The sequence below is a fragment of the Phascolarctos cinereus genome, unplaced genomic scaffold, assembly GCF_003287225.1.
Source record: "Phascolarctos cinereus isolate Bilbo 61053 unplaced genomic scaffold, phaCin_HiC Scaffold_3;HRSCAF=262, whole genome shotgun sequence".
Taxonomy (NCBI): domain Eukaryota; kingdom Metazoa; phylum Chordata; class Mammalia; order Diprotodontia; family Phascolarctidae; genus Phascolarctos; species Phascolarctos cinereus.
Genome location: NW_027555736.1, coordinates 210,686,970 through 210,707,862, shown reverse-complemented (window position 1 = coordinate 210,707,862; position 20,893 = coordinate 210,686,970). Strand labels below are relative to the sequence as shown.

At 38.0% G+C, this 20,893-nt stretch overlaps 1 protein-coding gene across 1 annotated transcript in view; it reads right to left on the bottom strand.

Annotated features, from left to right (window-relative positions):
* The window catches only part of KCNK10 (potassium two pore domain channel subfamily K member 10), a 184,966-nt gene that overhangs the window by 52,980 nt on the left and 111,093 nt on the right, over positions 1-20,893 (bottom strand). Inside the window, exon 4 of the mRNA XM_021000330.2 lies at positions 17,098-17,258. Coding sequence (XP_020855989.1) covers positions 17,098-17,258 — 161 coding nt within the window. The remainder of the gene's footprint in view (positions 1-17,097; positions 17,259-20,893) is intronic.

Sequence of the window (20,893 nt, the reverse complement as noted above, 5' to 3'; positions counted from 1 at the left end):
GAAAGAAAGTTGAGAAGGGGACACAGACAGGCAAGACAGGGTTGGAAATACCATGTTAAATTTTAATTATCTAAAAATAAAACAAGCTATACCTAGTGGGGAAAAAACTGTGGATAACAAAAGTTTATATAAAAAGTATCATGTAAAGTCTCTTTTTGTTTTCATTTACACATTCTATTGATATTTATTAAGCTCAATCAATATTTCTTAAGCACCTACTATGTGTCAAGCACTCTGTTAAGCACTGGATAATAAACTTAATTCAATTTCTGAACTAATTTTAACTAAAGTTAAAGAAGGTTTAATTAAAGATAAAAATAAAATGAAAATAAAGATTTTTTTAAAAGAGGAAAACAATTGTCCCCATTCTACCTTAGCATATCTCTGTTAGGAAGTTTTTCAGCTTTTTCTTACGTATAATCTATATCTTACTAAATCTAATTTCCCCCTATTGCTCCTAGTCACATCCTTTGGAACAAAACCAAACATGCTTAATAACTCATTTACCTGACGTTCTTTCAAAGACTTTGGAGTCGACTTCAAATAATTGTCAAGAGAAATGATCGCCAGTCATCTGGGTCACTGTCCCGTTTCTCTGCCTAAGGGACTCTATGTGCCTCTGTAGGTATAGGGACTGGGCCTATGATTTTTGTTGATATAGGGAGCTAGCTAATGAAGAAAACCTTTCTTCCATTATTAGCATCTATAATCTGGAGAGCTGCCTAGAGCACTGAGAAATTCGATGGCTGACTGAGGGAAATGTCACCAGTACATGTCAGAGGTGAGACGTGAACCCAGGTCTTGCTGGATCTCTCCATTATACCAAGCTGCCTGGAACTAAGTCCATGGCTGACAAACATCACTTAGACCAGCCAGCTCAACCTTCCAAGCGACCTTTAAACTTAGAATCTTTGTTAATTCTCTCTCCAGTTGGCTCTTGCCTGTTGGTTTTGAGTAGTCTGGGTTTGGTTTTGTTTTTAATGGTTGCTTTTCAGGGCTTAAACCATCCAAGTTCACAGCTACAACAGACTTTCAAAACTATCTACTATAAGAGAGTACAGAACCACTTAGAACCATATAATTTTCAAGCCCGAAGATATAGTAGACATCATCATAATCCAGAAAGAAAAAACAAAACAAAACAAAACTCTGGTTTCTCTAACAAGCTGCCTCTTCCCTAACCACACCTTCTTTCTTCTCTTGCCTAGCACCCTGTCTCTTTTCTGGAATCTGCCAGGCTAGAAACTTTTATATTTCATGTAACCTTGATGATTGGTGCACATCTCTACTTGTGACATCAGAAAGGGAAACACAATTTGACCTTCCTGGGTAATACAGCAGTATTCTTGTCAAATACCTGGCACTCTCCGGCATGGGGGAGCTGTCCTGATGCTGGAGTGCTTACAAGACCAAATGAACCCAAGAGAAGTCACTAGAGTTTGTTTTGTTTTGTTTTTTTCCATTTGAGAATTTATTAATTTGTATCAGAACTACTTACATTCATTAAAACAACAGTCAGGTAAATAGCTTACTACACAAAGTCTTACTTGATATTATATTGTCCAGTTTTTAATGTATATCTATAAGGAAGCTGAACAAGTTTCTTCTAGAATGATTTAAAGTACTTTTACATTCCCGCACTCCCATGCACCAAGTCCAGAAAGCAGCTTCTTAAAGAACTATCATGGTGGTCTCTGTTCCCTCCTCCTTTCATAGCCTAAATGCTATCCAGGAAACATCTCCCAATCTGCTCTCACATGGCTAGAATGCATTTCTCCCTTATTTCTACCTCCTAGCTTCCTTGAAAACTAAGCTCAAACAGCAAGCCATTTTGATGCTTCAGGTTAGGACTGTAATAAAACGGGACACTTATAGACCATCTTGATGTTCAATCATTCAGTCATGTTTGACTCTTCTTTGAAGCCATTTGGAGTTTTCTTGGCAAAGATACTGAAGTGCTTTGACATTTCCTTCTCCAGCTCATTTTACAGTTGAGGAAACTTAGGCAAACAGGGCTAAATGATTGCCCAGGGTCAGCTAATAAGAATCTGAGGCCAGATTTGAACTCAGGAAGATAAGGCTTCCTAACTCCAGGCATGGCATTCTATCCACTGTGCTATCTAACTGCTTGGAGATCATCTAACAGTTAACAAAAGGAAGTCAACTTAAATAATTTAAATGTAGAAAGAAAAAAAGGATATTCAGCCAAGTTATAACAATAATACAATTTAGCAGCGCTTCTCAGACAGTGTTGGCCATGTTGATAGGACAGCTGAGGAAAAGTAATTCCTGCTTCTTTGAGGGCCTATTTAATTGAATTTAGGTCACCAGGAAGCAGCAACAACTGCCTGAGCCCTAGTTCCCTGAGCCAGTTAAGTCTTGCTGATAGTTTTAGTGCATTTTAAGGAAAAACTAACCTAGGCCATATAGCAAATCTTGCTCTTACCACAGAGGTGCTTCCTGATCTCCGAAGTTGTCATTTCCTCCATAGACTAAAATTACTTTTTCTTCTTTGATATATACTCACATATGTACAAGGTCTCTCCCCCAACAGAAGTATGCTCCTTGAATGCAATTACCATTGTGCTTTTGTATTCATATCCTCATTTACTGGCACAGTATTTGACACTCGGTAAGTACTTAATAAATGCTAATTAATTGATTTAATTGATTGATCAATGACTGACTTTAATTCTTCTTTGAAGTCTTTAAGTTCTAGCAATGGACCCTAATTGACATTATCTAGACCCAACTCTTCCATTTTACATATGACAAAGCCAAATCCCATATAAGTTAAAATACTGGACTACAGCTTTGTAGGTAGTTTTAGTGGCAGAACCATGCTTTACTCAGGCTATAACTATCAATTTTTTTTATAACCTGGGACAAAGACAACTCCAGTAATGATACAGAGGACAGTCTGATGGGGAGAAAAAGAACTGTGCTTTTCAATGCAGTTGACCAAAGGCTATCAATACAAGTTGCAGGGATGGTAAACTCTTTCAATTTTGAGGTGCATGAATGGTAGTCTCCAGATTGCCATAGATGGGGTGCCACATACCATCCCCAATGCTAGTATCCTGGGTCACAGTCCTGTGGTCAAAGCCCCAGTTACGGTTCTGCTCATGATTTAAACCCAGGCCTCCTGACTCTTCCACTAAATATTCTTTCTGCTACTCTGGGCTGCTTCACTATATGATTAATGAGGAGCAATATAGGGTCCAGAAGTCAAAGGTCAGCTGGAAGAGCTTCAAAAACTTTATTTAGAAGACACAAAAGACAGTTGCCAATTATCAAGGCATGATTAGCATGTTCTGGAAGGTGCAGCAAATATTTCTCCACACCCATTTATACTGCAGTAATGGCTGCTTTTTTTATTTTTTATTTTTTACAATACAAATAACATCCACAGAGTTGGGGTCTTTTTTGTTTTTTGGCTTTTTTTGTTGTTTGTTTGGTTTTTTTTTTTTTACTTAGTCAAGGCAACCAAAGCAGAAGCGGTTGTTAAAATAGCTCTCGGGGGGCTATTTGGGAATGGCAGGAAACTAAATGAAGACCAGTAAAACCAGGAGTTTATATTCAGGTTACTAAATGGTCCTTGAAGGGAAGTAGAATTGAAATCTCTCTCAAAAGTGAACCTTCAGTTTATACCTATTTTGTTTCCTTCATAGGAAATTTCAATCTTGGTGTCTATGCATTTAAATTTTAGATCCCCACAGTCAAAATAAGGGAGAAAAATGAGCCAATTTCTAGATATATCACAAGATCACATATCTAGACCTGGCAGGGACCACAGAAGCCATCTAGTCCAAAACCCTCATTCAAGAAATGGGAAAGCTGAGTCTCTAGAATGTTAAGTGCCTTGCCTACGGTCACACAGGCAGTAATACCAGGCCTGGAACTTGAACTCATGTCCTCTGACTCCAAAGCCAGTACTCTTTTGCCTCCTTAATCCAACGAAATGAAATTGTTTCCTAATAATATGAGGAATTACTTCAATTGCAAAGAATATTCCAGCTATGAAAATTATACTGTCCAACTCTATTCTCTGTTTTCAACATGAGATAGAGCACATAAAGTATGGAGATTAGGCAGACGAATGGAAAATATAGAATGTCTAACTGGCAATTCCTTCTTACTGCTCGTGAGCAGAAAAGATGAAAGACAAAGGTCAAGCATGTGCCTGCTTCATGGTACATTTGCGTATTAAGCATCTAATTTGACACAATGCCTAAGGACAAAATGGAGAAAAGGATATTTACTAATTTGAAAGTCATGATAGGAAAATAGATTATAGTCAGTCACTATGCTAAGTGCTAGAGATACAAATCAAGGCAAACATAGACTCTGCCCTCAAGGAGCTCCTGTTCTGACAAAGAATACAACAAAAACCAGTTCCATACAAGAGTACATGGAAGGTAATCTCAAAGGGGAAGGTACTAATAACTGGAAAACCCAGGAAAGACCTCCTCTAGCAGATAGGATTTGAGATGAATCTTGAAGGAAGCCAAAGAAGCTAAGAAGGTGGAGGTGAAAAGGGGGGAGTCTTCTAGCCAGTGCAAAGGGACCAAGATGGGAGATGAAGCGTCATGTATGAGAAGGAATAAATAAGCTAGCATAGTTGGATCATAGAGTTTGTGGAGGGCAAGAAAGAGCAAAGAGATTGGAAAGATAGAGTGGATTCAGGTTACAAAGCTCTTTAAATGTCTGACACACTATTTTGTATGGCATCTCGGTGGAGGAAGTATTGGAATTGGGAGAAAATTGAGAAAGTGAGACTAGTTAGAAGGTTATTGTAATAGCCAGAGTCATGAAGTCACGAGGTCTAAGCTATGTCTCTGTACCTGTGTCAGTGGAGAGAAGGAAAAAATAAATGAGAGATACAACTAGAGTCATTTTAACAAACATATTAACATGTTAAGAACTCAGTGCCTGCAGAGAACTAAGCTGGCATGAGGGAAATACAAAATTTACATTACATAGTTCTAGCCTTTCCAGAGCCTATAGCCTAGTAAAGTATGTTACACATATACAAATTATATATATATATATATATATATATATATATATGATAAGTGCTAGTGAGGGCCAGGATACTGGCAGAATGGGGACAATGTGATTTAACCCCTTACCCTCCCCCAATACCTGCTAGGATTGCTGTGAATAAACACACTGTGATACAGACTTGGGCCAGAATGAGTTCACTTTACTCCCAGGCAAACTGATCTGGGACACAACTGTGGGCCCCCTGGGAAAGAAGAATGTAAAAGAAGTTTTTAAAGTATGGTAGAGAGCACTTGAAACCTCAGGGTATCTCTTTGCCAACTGCTTTTAACCTCTTTCCCAGTGACTTTTACTACTTTTTAACTACCTTGGGAACCACTTTTATCTGGAGTTATTGGAATATGTTATTAGTAAAAAGAACTGTTTATTTGAACCCTTAGTTATTTGAAACTCTTCAAGTTTGTTAGATTTGAAGTCAGAGGATATGGGTTTGAAGCCTGGCTTTGCCATTTATTCTATTAAAGATACCTATGATCAAAAAAGAGAGGGTACAACATATAAGTTGTCTTGACTTTTGTCTTGCCACTGGACTTAGACAACTCTGGAAAAGAGAGTGAGGCTGATGACTTTGTGCAACTATGTCACTGGTCCTCTTTGAAACTGAAGGGCGAATAACAAGAACAATAATGTGTACACACAAAAAGTATAATGCACGAAAAATTGTTTAAGAATGAAGAATTTGAGGACACAGAGATTATTTTCAACTAGGAAAATTAGGGAAAGCTTTTATAAAGGAGGTGATAGCTGATCTGGAACGTGGAAGGGAGAAATGGATTTCAACAGGTGTTGAAGTTGTCCATTACAAGAATGGAAGGTATCCTTGGGACTCCTACAGAAGGAAGTCAAAGAACAGCTAACAGTCAGTTTGGCTGAACTACCAGATACCTAAAGGGGAGTGGTGCAAAATTAAGGGGGAAAAAAATGAGCTAATACATGGACCTGGAAGTAAGAGAAAAATTACTACAGGCAGCAACAAGGGAGTGTATTCTAGTCAAGAAGGATAATTATCTCACTATTCTTTGTGCTGATCAAACCACACTCTTAGTGCTGTATTCTCTCTTGTATGTTACATTTGAAAAGGGACATTGACAAACTGGAGCCCACACGGAGGTGGAATAGGAGGGGTCTTAATGCCATGTCCCATGCGGATAGGTTGAAGAAATTGGGGTTGTTGAACCTGGATGAGAGAAAGCTTAGAGCGGATATGTAAGCTTTATTTAACTACATGAAGGTGATCATGTGACAAAGACAGAAGACTAATTCTGTGTGCCTTAAAGAGCATACTGAAGATCAATGGGTATAAGAAGCAGATTTTAGTTTAATGTAAGGAAGAACTTTCTAGAAATCTCATCTCATCAACAGAACATGTCCTCCTGAGATTACTGAGGTGTTGAGGGCTGCATTACTAAAAATGTTCAAGGAAAGGGTAACTAGCCAACTATCATGGATGCTGCAGATGGAATTACCCTATGGATTATCACTCTAAGGTCCTTTCAAGCTCTTAAGATACTATAAAGTATGAAAATTTCAATCTAGCCTCACTCCAATCTCTTACTGGACAGGTAACGACATTGAAGGGTCTCTACTAAAGTCAGTATTCCACTAAACCAGGGGTGAGGAACCTGTAGCCTTGAGGCCACATATGGCTTTCCGGGTCCCTGGGTGCAGCCTTTGACTGAGTCCAAGTTTTACAGAACAAAACCTTTTATTAAGGGGATTCGTTCTGTGAAGTTTTGGATTCAGTCAAAGGGCCGTACTTGAGGACCTAGAGGACCACGTGTTCCCCACAGGTGGTGGGGACCACAAGGCCACAGGTTCCCCACCCCTGCAACTCACTCCTGCAAATGCTAATAATAAGGTCTAGCAATAATATCACACTTCAAGCTTTGCAAAGCACTTTATATGTTATCTCACTTGATCTTTGCAACAGCCTTGTGAGGTAGGTGCTATTATTATCATACCCATTTTATGGATGAGAAAACTGAGGCTAATAGGGTTAAGTGATTTGCCCAGGGTCACATAGCTAGTATCTGGCAGGATACTTGAACTTAGTCAAGACCTGAACTTAGGACTTCCTGATTCCAAATCTAAAAGTCTATGTACTATGCCACCTAGCTGCTCTAAACTAACTCAGTGGCTCACCCCAAGGCAAGGATCCTGTATCTAGACTGTTCCTTCAGTGCAAAATTGTCACTAATGAAAGAAAGGTCTAGTAGGGCCATCCTGAAAATGCCATCCCTCCCAATTAAATGTTTTGATGGAAGGGCAAGTTGTACAATTCCCAGTTCTGTTTTAGGTCAGCTCTTAGAGAAGAGTCGGGGAGACTCCTTTTAAAGACCAACAAAACCACTTGCAACTATCTTAGCCTTTAGAACAAAACATCAAATGTGCATTACTAATCAGTCATTAAAGATAAAGCTATAAAGAGAAGATAATAGCAATATTAGATTACTTCCTGTGTAGCTAAATTTGGGGCTGGGCTGAGATCATATCCTCGTAGAAGGGATGGAGGCTAGTGAAAGTAATTAGGTTTTTTAAAAGTGTGCCTCACAACCAAGTCTCCAGAAATTTCTTATAATGATTACAAAATGAGCTTATGTCCACTTAAAAGAGATCCCAGCCTCTAAATTACTTTTAAGGACCTGTCTGAGAGTGAAGTAAGCCCCAAGTAAGAAGGGTGAAATAACTGGGGTCCTGGATGAAGAAGGAAAAGTGTCACAGAGAACCAAGCCTTTCAACTGGAGGCTTATAGAGTGGCAAGACATTTTATTTTGTTGGAAAGAATGAAAGAAAGAAGCAAAAATATCACCTCTCTGACTATCACTACCCTTGATTTCAACCCTGGAAACCATTGTATGGCTTGACATCACAGGATTTTCTGCAGTCCATTTTTGTAGCTATAGTTTAAACCTAAATGCAAAAGAAAGATTCTACCATCTGAAGCCTATTATTTGGCCCCTGATAACATCACTACAATAATTTAGAGTAGTTTTGACTAAAAATGCGTATAATATAACAGGAACCTGTGCAGTTGTGTGGCTTTGGCTACTAACTTTATTCCTTCCTCCTCTAGTATTTTAATGCTTTCTTGAGGCTCCCTAAGGTTCAGGGCAAATTTTATGGCCTGGCACTAGGAGGATAGATGATAGATGATGGTAACTGGAACATGAGTGTGAATATTTCCCCTCTCTACCAAAAAGTCTCAGTGGGAGGTGCTGAGGGTGGTGGAGAGGTCCTGGAAGTGAACTCTGAGGCAGGGAGGAGATGAATGGAATTTAACTGCCCTAGCATAGGTAGAAGACAAGACTGGGAACCACTGATTGGGATGGGCCAATTGGAAGCTTTTCACAGTTACATGAACATCCTTTTTGTGCACTGGCTGAGGCTGAGCTGAGCTGCAGATCTAACAAAAAAGTAGGAAATATGTTGACTACCCACATGTTAGCCCAAGTGGTCTCATTTTAAGAGAGGAACCTGTGGCAGCAACACCTTGATGCACATGCTATGGAGGAAGTGATTTAGCATAACATGAGCAGAATGTTATGGCAGCATATAAGCCTCAGGGGACTGGGCAATGTTGACTTACATGTGGCTGACACCAGATGGATCTGAACAATCTGGAGGCAGTGACAGCAGGGTAAGTGCGTGCAAAATAAAAAAGAGATCAGCACTGCTGGGAACCCAGGATCCAAGGGCCAAAAAAAAAGGACAAGAACTGAAGAGCAATAAGACATAGAGCCACATAGTCCATGGGAAGGTCCAGGAATCTGACTCCTGCCTTCCTTTCCAGATTTAATACACATTACTACCTTCACACATTCTAGAAGTCAAACTAACCTATGTGCTGCTCCTCACTCATAGGATCCATAGCACTGGAGCATCCTTTACATAAAGATAGAAGATACTTTCAAAATCACTTAGTCCAACCCCTTCAGTTTCTAGATGAGGAAAATAAGGAGATTAACTGTTTTGCCCAAATTTACCCAAATAGTAACATCAGAAGCAGAATTTGAACACAGGTCCTCTTCATCTACCTCCTCCATGCTTTTGCTCAGGCTGTCCCCTATATCTGGAATGCACTCCCTCACCTCTACCTTTTGAATTCCTAACCTCCTCTAATGCTCAGTAAAAATGCAATTCCTGAGTGATTCCTCTCCTAATCCTCCACCAGCTTCTAGTGCCTTTTTCTCCACTAGAAATTTTCTTGTATGTGTTTCATATTTTTTAATGTGTTGTTTCCCTGATAGAATTCAAGTTCTTTGAAGGAAAGGATGATTTTGTTTTGCCTCTGTACTCCCAGAACATTAGCACAGTGCTTAATAAATGCTTGCTGACTGACTGGTTAATTAAGAAGACAGTTCCTTAAATTAGAGCTACGGTTCTCTCTGACCATCATGAAAACAGTCAAGCTATTATTTAACTCTAATTATATTATGGTATCCTTCAGAATTTTATAACTCTATATTTTAATTACTTATATATAAATATTACATATATACACACATATACATATACAGTATGTATATATATATATGTTTCTTCAAGTAGTTATAGATATTTTGCAAAAATGACTACTGATATTTCTTTTTTTCCTTCACCACTGAAAGTCAGTTATCTTTCAGTCTACAAATTCAGCCTACCAACATGTACCCAATGCCTATTTGGGTGTAAGGTTCATAGTCTTAGTGCTAATGGGAACTAGCAGCTGAATTTATACACATAGAACTGAAAACAACACCTTCTTTCTAAAAGAAAGATTTTATTTCCATGAAACAATAATTAATTTAGGTTAACTCCTTCATTCGTGTGTGCCAGTCCAGAGGCACATGTGAAGAAACTAAAGATTCTTTCAAAGTTCCAGTCTTCTTCGCATACCCATCCTTTTTTTTTCTTTTTTTGGCTAGGCAGTGGGGTTAAATGACTTGCCCAAGGTCACACAGCTAGTAAGTGTTAAGTGTCTGAGGCCAGATTTGAACTCAGGTCCTTGTGACTCCAGGGCCTGGTGCTTTATCCACTGCTCCACTTAGCTTCCCCTCTACCCATGCTTTTCCATGTCAAGTATGCCTAGTATAGAGCCCAGCCCTTAGAGCATCTTTGGCATCCAGCACCTACTACCCCTTAGAGAACAGAATGATTAATACACTAATTGACAATTAGTAACAGATTGGAATTTTGTCACCATCCTTAAGGAGCTGGCTAATTCTGAAGTCTCAAAATAAGTATGGCACCAATAAGTCTGGTATGATTTATCATTGTTATTATTATCTATCATCATCATCATCATCACATTAGTCAGCCACACCCAGTCCTTTGGCTCAAACAGCAAGTAAACATCTATTCCTCGTCCTTGAGAAATAGAAGAAGAAAAAAAAGGTATCCCTTGATTTCATGAGAAACAGTTGAAATAGCTTCTCTGATCACTGTGAAGAAGTGCACAGCTGCTACTGAATCCAATCCAAAGCCCAATGATGGTCAGCAGATGAGCCCAGGAAAGAATACTATCCAGTTCTGTTGGGCTTCCATAGCATGTGATGATCCGCATATGAAGTCGAAAGGATTCAAAACTAAAGCATTAGTTGGTGCCAAACAGCACTCCATCACATGACCCTTCTTTAGATGAAGTGTTTATATTTTCCCAGGAAGTTTAGGGATCCTTATTTTGATAACTTCTATGATATAATCATGAATTTCAACAAAAAGTTCCCAAGGGTATGTTAAGCAGAATAAATCACCACTGACAGCAGCAGCTGTATTCCAGACTCATACTCAGTATTAAGAAGTCGATATCAATGACACAGTGGATAAAAGGCAAGCCTTGGAGGTAGAAAGACCTGATTTCAAGTCCTGCTTCTAACATATACTAGCTGTGTGAGTCACTCAACCTCTAAGACCATAAGTTTCAGGAGAACTGCTAGGTCTGTGTAATGAGGAAACCCCAGGTCTAGACCAAAAACAAAGTAACGAGCAAAAAACTGAGGACTAGTAGGGGCGATTGGACAGAAAATCTTGGTGCTAGACACACTACCTAATTTTATGGCTTTGGACAAGCCATTTCCCCCTTACTAGGATTCAACTTCCTACTCTGTAAAAGGAGAATGGTCGAACTAAATGATCTCTAATCCTGGCATTCTGTGGTTTTGTGACAAGAAAAGAAGGTAGATGAGGAAATAGTTTTCAATAACAGTGTTCTGTGGTGCAGGCACTTTGACCTCCCTGGGCTGTTCCTTAAAACCAGAAGCAGGTTGGCCAGGGTTGCAAAGACAAAACCTTGAATTATCCCAAAACACACCTGGTAGCTCTATTTCACATTTCCTCTAGGTCAATCCCTCCTTTCCTGAGATAAGATTTCCCAGTGAAGTCAATGCCTTCTTCTTACTTCAACTGCTGACCAGGTGGAACCTAAACCTTCTTCCACCCTTTTGCAAGATGTAAAATCAATTATCACGAGCTTGTGAAGATCCACTCAACCAATCAACACGCATTTATTAAGTACCTATTATGTTCCAGGCCCATGCTAAGAGGTAAGAATACAAGGGCAAAAATGAAATAGTCCCAGCTCTCAAGGAGGATGAATTCTATTGAGGAAAACATGAAAGTAGATAAAAAGGCCATGAAGTTTAAGGGATAGGGGCTGGACCTATGAATTTACTGGTATAGGAAACTCCCAGGTGAAGAAATTCTTTCTACTAAGGGAGGTAGATATCATCCCTCTAGCTTACAGTTTTAGAGACTTGTCTACAGCAGAGGTGTCAAACACTATGGCCCATAGGTCATGTGGATTCCTGAGTGAGGCCTCAATTATATTAAAATGTAATTCGTAAATGTCTAGAAACATAACCAAATGATAACATTACATCTTAAAACCAAGTTAGTATGCTGCACAGAATCCTTATGTATGGATTGGAGACCCATTTTCTATTTGAGTTTGCCACCACTGGTCTAGAGAAGGGGTGAGTGATAAAACTCCCCAATATGGTGGAACCAAATTAGAATGGAGTTGGGGAATGTTTAACAAAATAAATGAAAATACAATAAAGATAATGTTGATTTGTGGTTTTCAAAGTCAATATGCAGCCCACAAGGATCTGTTTCCATTGGAGCACTGAAAAATCATGAAATGATCTGCCCAGCCACAAGTGTCATTCAAACCAGGTCTTTGTATCTTGAGGGCCAGCTCTGTATCTGTTACCCCGCACAAGCTCTCCACACAAAGTGAATACCAGGTAATCAGAGGGAAGGGAAGGATTTATTAAAGGGATTAGGAAAGGCTTTATATAAAAGGTGGCACGTTAGGTGAGTTTTGAAGGAAGATGAGAAATATAAGAGGTGGAGATGAGTAGGGTTTTATATGTTACTCAGTTGTTATTTGCCTTCACACACATGTGTGGTAGGGAGAGGGGATAGCATCATGTAGTGAGAAAAGTCCTGAATTTGAAGTCAAAGAACTCTGGTTCAAGCCTTGGCCCTGACACTTACTAGTTATACAAAAATTTACGAATAATGGAGAAACTTTCCCTCAAGTCCTCCCAATAACATTTACTAGCTGTCTGACTGCAACTAAGTAACTTTCCTAAGCCTCAGTTTCACCATCTCTCTAAAGGGGGGGATTATAATACCTGCACTACATACTTCTGAAAGACATTTGTGAAGGGAACATTCTATAAACCTTAAAATGTTACATAAAGGCATTATTATAGATTTTAACCCATTTAGTGAAAAGTATTGGGTCTCACTTTTTCCTATCAGAATTCCACATGCAATGAGTATATATAAGTTAATTGATTCTTTATGTGCAGGAAGTATTCCATTGGTTCTCTCCAAATGCTAATCACCTCACTTTCTAACATAATGCTCAAGCATTTTACAAGTAAATATGTTTTATTTATATTAGCAAAACCAGTTTGAGATTACGAGAAAGCCTCATCCTTGTAATTAATTCAGGTCTTTCCGTAAAACTTCATTTTGATTAGGATGGACCAGTTACTGCCAAAATGAAATGCTGGATTGTAAAGCTCCATATCAAACATCAGTTGAACTAGATATTTTGAGTTGCTTGGGATTAAGGAGAAAGAGATAATTAGTACTAGCTATTCTTTTGTCTTCAAAAATACACTACAGGATATACTACATACAATATTCACAGGGAAAAAAGCAGACTCATAATTCCTTAAGAGTAGGAATTGTTTTACCTATTGAATTTTTATTCCAAGAACTTAGTATAGTGCCTGACACATGGTAAGTGTTTAATAAATGCTAATTAGTTGACTGAATAAATGTATTGTTTAATCATCTGTTCTCTTATACAGAAAAATTATTTTAAAACCTGAAAGGGATCTTAGAAGTTATCTACACTCTTTATTTTTACAAGGAAGAAGGAAACAACAAGCATTTATTAAGCACCTTGTATGTGCCAGGCACTGTGCTAAGCACTTCACAAATATTTTCTCATTCAATACTAACAACAACCCTGGAAGGTAAGTGCTCTTATTATTGCCATTTTTTTATTTCTGTTTCTGTTTTTTACAGCTCAGAAAACTGAAATAGACAGAGTTTACATACCTGTCCAAGATCTTACATCTTGTAAGTATTTGGGATCAAATTTGAACTCAGATCCTCCTGACTTTAAATCTAATGCCTTATTTTATGTGCCAACTAACTGAGGAAAACATGAGACCTGGAACAACTAAGTGAAAAGGGGAAAAAATGGTGGAACCAGTTGAGATGTTTAATTTCTTCCATTTAGGACTCTGGTTTTCTGGGCATTTGGCTACAATGATACATTTAACAAGTTCAAGATGATTTATGAGTGCTATTATTTGACAAAGAGGTGTTTCAAAGGAGTTCAAAAAGACTCTTAAAGATGGTGTCACCATCTCTAATTTAGGAAGCTGTGAACATCAATGAGAATGCTTTTAAGTTGAGCTCTACAGTGACCGCTGCAGAGACTAGGTGCATTCCTGATAAGGGCAAGCAGCACTTTCTGGGCAAATATTTTGAGGCTGGTTTTTTTTTTAAGCCAATTCTCCATACTGCTCAAATGAAACATGAATGGATGGCACACTAAACCAAAAATTTGTGCTCAGCATCAAATTCCAAAGCAAGTTCAATCTGTAGAGATTGGGCCATTTAAAGAAACTGTCTGCAGTTATTTCTAAAAATAAGACAAGGCCCTAAACTCTAGCAACAATGTCTCGGGGGAAAAAATATAGCATTTCAGCACATTCGTTGTATGCTGCTATCGGAAAACTATATTTGGTTGTAGAAAACTCTAGTCAGAATGAACAACCACTCAGCACCAGACCACTGATGGATTCTTGTCAATATCTGAGGTAATTTTAAAATCTTGGGTAAATACAAGAAAGGATGTGTTTAAAAGAAATCCAGCTCAAGGCTAGGGGCTAATTGGTTCAAGAGCCTTAACTTGCCTGGGGTAAGAAGCTTACAAGACTAGAAAGACAACTATTTAAAAACTCAGGCCTGAGAGAAGTCCTCAGAGCCTTGATCAAGGAGAAATGGAATGTTTTTTGAAGCCCCAAAAGGAAGTTTAGGAGTAAGGGTTTTGTCCTTCAGAGGAGGTGGGGAACCTTGTGAACAAAGAATTGGCCGGACAGCTCCTTATAATCCTGTTGCATTGGTGTAGTGAAAAGAATAAGATGCAGGAATCAGAACACCTGGGTTCTTCTAGGCCTAATTCCCCTGTTAACCAGCTGGATCCACTGAGGTGAATTACATTCTGAGATGGGAATGCCCTGTGACCAGATCTATGAAAGTCAATGACAGAGGAAGTACCCTGTGGACAGAAGTGGGAAGGCAATACTCTGAGGACAGTATCCACTTCAAGAATCGTGATCCCTCATTACCGAAAGAAAATCTGACTTTGGAGTCTAAAAATACACCTCAAAGCCCAGCAGAGAGCCCCCCATCCAAGAAGAACCTCAAGATAACATCATAAAGAGAGAAAAATATTTCCAGGGCCAGGAATTGGGAATGTATTCCTTTATCCCTTGGCCATGTTTTCTACACACGGCTCATTCTTACTGTACTTGAAGTATGAGCCATTCTCCCAGGGACCTTGTGTATCTAAGGGGAGACTGCCCCTAAGTTGGGAAGGAATGTTTTATAATTAATGTTCTTTCTATACCTTCTCAGTAAATACCCTTTTCTAGAAGTGAATAGAGTTCTACTGTCTAATTGAAAATAGAGGGCACAGAGTATCTCTGATAAAGGTGTTATTTCCAAAATACACAGAGAACTAGTAAAATTTATAAGAATACAAGTCATTCCCCAATTGATAAATGGTCAAAAGATATGAAAAGGCAGTTTTCAGATGAAGAAATTAAAGCTATCTATAGTTATTTGAAAAAAATGCTCTGAATCATTGATTAGAGAAATGTAAATTAAAACAACTCTGAGATACCACACCACATCTATCAGATTGGTCAACATGACAAAACAGGAAAATGATAAATGTTGGAATGTTGGGAAATGTTGGGAATGTGGGAAAATTGGAACACAGGTGCATTGTTGGTGGAGTTGTGAATTGATCCAACCATTCTGGAGAGCAATTTGGAACTATGCCCAAAGGGCTATAAAACTATTAATACCCTTTCATCCAGCAATACCAATACTAGGTCTGTATCCTAAGAGATCATAAAAATGGGAAAAGGGCTCACATGTACAAAAGTATTTATAGCAGCTCTTTTTGAGGTGGCCAAGAATTGGAAATTGAGGGGATGTCCATCAATTGGGGAATGGCTGGACAAGTTGTGGTATATTAATGTAATGGAATACTATTGTTCCATAAGAAACAATGAGCAGACGGACTTCAGATGCAAAGTAAAGTAAACAGAACCAGGAGAACATTATGCATAGTAACAGCAATATTGTTATATGAACAACTGTGAATGACTTAACTATTCTCAGCAACACAATGATCCAAGAAAACACCAAAGGACTTATGATGAAACATACTATAGGCCTCCAGAGAAAAAACTGAGACTGTTAAAGTAAAGACTGAAGCATACTATTTTTCACTTTCTTTCCTTCTTTTTTTTTTTAATTCAAGTCTTTCTGTACAAAATTACTAATATGGAAATGTTTTACATTATGACACATATATAACCTATATCTGATTGCTTACCATCTCAGGGAACAGGGAAGGGACAGAAGGAGAAAAAAATTGAAAAGAAATAAATAAAAGAAATCCAGAATTATGCTAATAATGGAAAATAGAATAGATACTCTTTCATTAAATTTAACCTTACACATAAGCAAGGCAGGCAACCACCTACATGGCTGATTTGAGGGGCACTGGGAATGATCTTATTCTAAAAGATCTATTCTACTTTTCCTGTCACTTTAGAAAGTCACTTCCCTCCTGGAGTTGTAATGGTAGATGAATATTGTACTCACTTTTGTGTGCCCAGAATTACTGCTTAGTGAGAAGGCTGTGATAGGTTCAGGCTCCTTCACATCCCTCCCCCACCCCCATTCATGTTAGGCTAGTTCTTTTCTTAAAAGTTAAGGATGCTGTCTCTAAGATTTGACTGTCCAGGGAACTAAAAGATGTAAAAAGCCCCTCCCAGAAGGTGTCAGGGCCCTTCAGATTTGGTTGATGTCTCAGGCATGGGAATCATCTTATTCTTTTATTGACCAAATAGATGCCTTTCAGATATAGAAGAGGCCGGGCTAAACAAAGCAGCCTTGTTGAAGCCTCCTTTTTTGTTGGTTATTAAAAGTGTTACCACTTTCAATTCATTCTAATATCATACCAAAATTACCAGAAACCTGCCTGAGTCAGATTCAGATCATTACAAAAGCATTTCTTGGAATGTGTCATTACTCAACTTCCAGGGTCATGAACACAGTACATCTATTGCAACATCTGTAACCCTGTAGGATAAAATCGTAAAATTAAATTACTCAATTAAAAACATAATGTGTTACTAAAAATTCCTTTTGGATTCTGGGTGTGGAGAATAAAAGAGTTGTCATGGTAGTAAGTAACTGGGCCATAGGTCTAACAGTACTTACCCGGAAGACCTGCTCCACTCTTGCAATACTTTTCCCAAAGATAGTTCCAAGCTGGTCTCCAATTCCCGCCAATAAGAAACCAAAAAGTGGAATTCCAAAGATGGCATACAAAATACAAAAGATTTTGCCTCCTTCAGTGCTTGGAGCAATATTTCCATATCCTAGTGTTTTAATGAAAAAGAGAGAGAAGTGTAAGAAATCAAAGAAATTAAATTAAGGAACAAAATAGTATTATTCTCTTTGTCCAGAGGTCTACCTTCCTCCATTTTTTAAATTATTATTTTTAGGCAATTGGGGTTAAGTGACTTGCCCAGGGTCACACAGCTAGTAAGTGTCAAGTGGCTGGTCTGAGGCTGGATTTGAACTCAGGTCTTCCTGACTTCAGGGCTGGTGGTCTATCCCTGTGTCACCTAGCTGCGTTACCTAGCTGCCCCCCCACCTTCCTCCATTTTTAAGAGCTTCAGCAATGACTGATGCCATTTAAAATGTTGAACATAACAAATAACAACACAATGTATTGTTTGTGATTTTTTAAGTCAACACATAGCCTACAAGGATCTGTGTCCATTTGAGTTTGATGCCACTGGTCTACAGCAGAGATAGATGATAAAATTCCCCTATATGATAGAACCAAACCAAAATGGAATTGGGAAATGTTTAACAAAATAAATCACAATACAATATAGATGAAGTTCATAATTTTTCTTCCTTCTCTTATTTAACAACCCAATATTATAGGACACTAGCTTTTGAGCCAGGAATACTTTGTTTTGGGATGATGAGCAATGTAACTTCATTTCTCTTCTCCTCAGTTTCCTCCTCTGTAATTCTGGTAATTGTGAGGGCTTAAATGACTTTTTTTTTCCATTGGACATTGGTATAGGGAATTTCCAATGAAAAAACACCCTCTTGCCAATATAGATTGGCACTTAATAGTAGGAAAAAGATGCCTAGGATTCAGCAACCTATATAGGACCATAACCTACAACCAGTATATGTTAAAAGTAGGACTCAAACCAAGGTCTTCTGACTCTGACTCTATCCTCTAACCTCTATTGCCTCTCTGATAAGGCTTGAGATTCAAAAGGAATAATGCATGTAAAGCATTTCACAAACCTTAAAATGTTGCAAAAGTGTCAGTTATTATTATATGTTATCTCTACAAACTAGAAAAGATGCATGAAGGAGCACGGTCAGCTAGTTCTGGATCTGGTGAATTTGAGATTTGACTTCTTTAGTTTTTCGTGCTTCAGTAATAAAAACCTACCCATTTAAGAAATTAAAAAAAAAAAAAGGATGGCCTCTATCTAGGGTTCTTAACCTTTTTTTGTGTCATGGACCCTTATGACAACCTAGTGAAGACTACAGACTCCTAGAGGCAGCTAGGTGGTGCAGTGGATAGAGCACCAGCCCTGAATTCAGGAGGACCTGAGTTTGAATCCGGCCTCAGACACATAACACTTACTAGCTGTATGACCATGGGCAAATCACTTAGCCCCATTGCCTAGCCAAAAAAAGAAAAAAAAACACCTACAGATTCCTCAGGATACTAATTTTAAATGCATGAAATACATAAGATTACAATGAATTTCAAATAAAGTGACATAAATCTGTAATTGTTTCCATCCAAATTCATAGACCACCTCTTAAATCTATCCAAAGACCCAAAGTTTACATAGATTCAGAAGTTTCCCGTCAATACTACAAGTTGGGCAGCAAGGGCAGTGAGGAAAGTGAGCATTTTGACCCTTAAAGCAGCAAGTGTTTGGTAAACCCCTGTTAAAAACTCAGTTACAACATATGCACTGTTTAGTAATCTTTTGTATATAATTCCAAATACAATATACTATAAGATGCTACCTCTTGAATTATAACTAGATCATAAACTCCTTGAGGGCAGGGACTGTTTTTAATTTGATACTGTTTGAAAAGCTATATCAAGTACCCAACTATATTCAAAGTACTGTGCAAGGTACTCTGGGGGATGCAAAGATGAAGAAAACAGAGTCTTCACCCTTAAGGAGCAACCTGGTAATATTGTAGAGACAGACAACTGTTGTCTCCCCTATTAGAACTGGAGCTCCTTGAGAACAGGAACTATCTTATTTTCCTATTTATATCCTCAATGCTTAGCCCAGTGCTTTGCACATAGTAAGCTTAACAAGCTTTATCACTTCATTCAAAGGCAAATATCTAGAATTGCAAAATAAGCAGTAAGTTGAGGACTCAGGACTAAAGTGTCCTTTTAATCTTTATGTCTCTATTGCTTTACACAGAACCTTGCATGTAGCAGACACGGTATAAATATTTATTGTTAAACTGAATAACAACTTCATTTGTAAAAAGCCCCAATATGCATCTGTTTACTTGGTAGGGATCAAATAAGACAATATGTATAAATAGCTTAGCACAGTGCTTGGCACTAGGTAGGTGCTATATAACCCCATCCTTTCCCTCCCCCTTAGTCCCCATATTTGTGTTCCCAGGGGGAACACTGCATATTCATCTCTACTATCAGCAGAAGTGCCATGAATGCATCATCCTACTCAATGTTTATTGATTTGAAATGGAATGGAGGTGAGAAGAAAAAGAAGAGGGATTGGGGATGTAGAACATTTTTAGATATGTCAAACTAGTTTATTTCATTTTCGAAAAATAAAAAGATTTAAAAATCAGAGACAGCTTGAAAGTACTACCTAATTCAATACCCCTCATTCTGTAGATGGGTCCCCAGGGAGGTTAGGTGATTTGCAAAAGGTCACAAGGTAGTAAAAATCAGGGGAGCAATTTGAACCCATAACCTTAGACTCCTGAATACTTTCCACTGTACCATGCTACTGTTTTATTGTTCCTTTACCGGTTTACAGAAAAATCTGGAATTATTCCCAAAGCGTTATTAAATTACCTATATCTTTTGACCCAGCAATACCACTGCTTGGTCTGTTTCTGAAGGTAATTAGGCAAAAAAAAAAAAAGAATCTATATGTTCTAAAATGTTTATAGCTGTCTTTGTGGTGGCAAAGAACTGGAAATTACAAAGATGCCCATCATTTGGGGAATGACTGAACAAGTGTAGTATATGATTGTGATGCAACACTACTGTGCTATAAGAAATGATGAGCTCAATGGTTTTAGAAAATCATGGAAAGACTTGCACAAAATAATGAAGAGTGAAATGAGAAGAACCAAAAGAATGTTTTATAGAGTGACATCAATATAATTTTAAGAATGACTTTGAGTGAATAAGTTATTTTGACTCTTATAAATACACTAATTATAAAGGACATATGAAGAGAGATGCTATCTGCATCCAGAGAAAGAACTGATGAAGTATGTATAGAATAACTTTACATATACACACACATACATACATACATACATACATACACATATGTATATGCCTTTTTGTAACTAATGGTAGCCATCTCTAGGGTTGGGGGGAGGAAGAAAAAAAAGAAATTCACATGATAATTTTGCTGTATATTTGAAAGAAATAGCAAGTTGTACATAGTAGATTTACAATTTCATATCCTATGTATTTTATTGTACTATGTTATGGAAATGCTTGTTTTATTCTATAAATTAAGAATAAATTTTAAAAAATAATCATTGCCACTTCTCAGTGACCCTACCACCCACCAGAACTCTGACTTATAAAAAATAGAGTTAAGCAAAACAATTCAACATTTTGGCCATGTCTGAAGATGCATGTCTCATTCCACACCTATAGTCCACTATTCTGCTGAGATGCAGGAAGCATGAACCACTGTTGGTTCTCTTAAGACACCATTGGTCA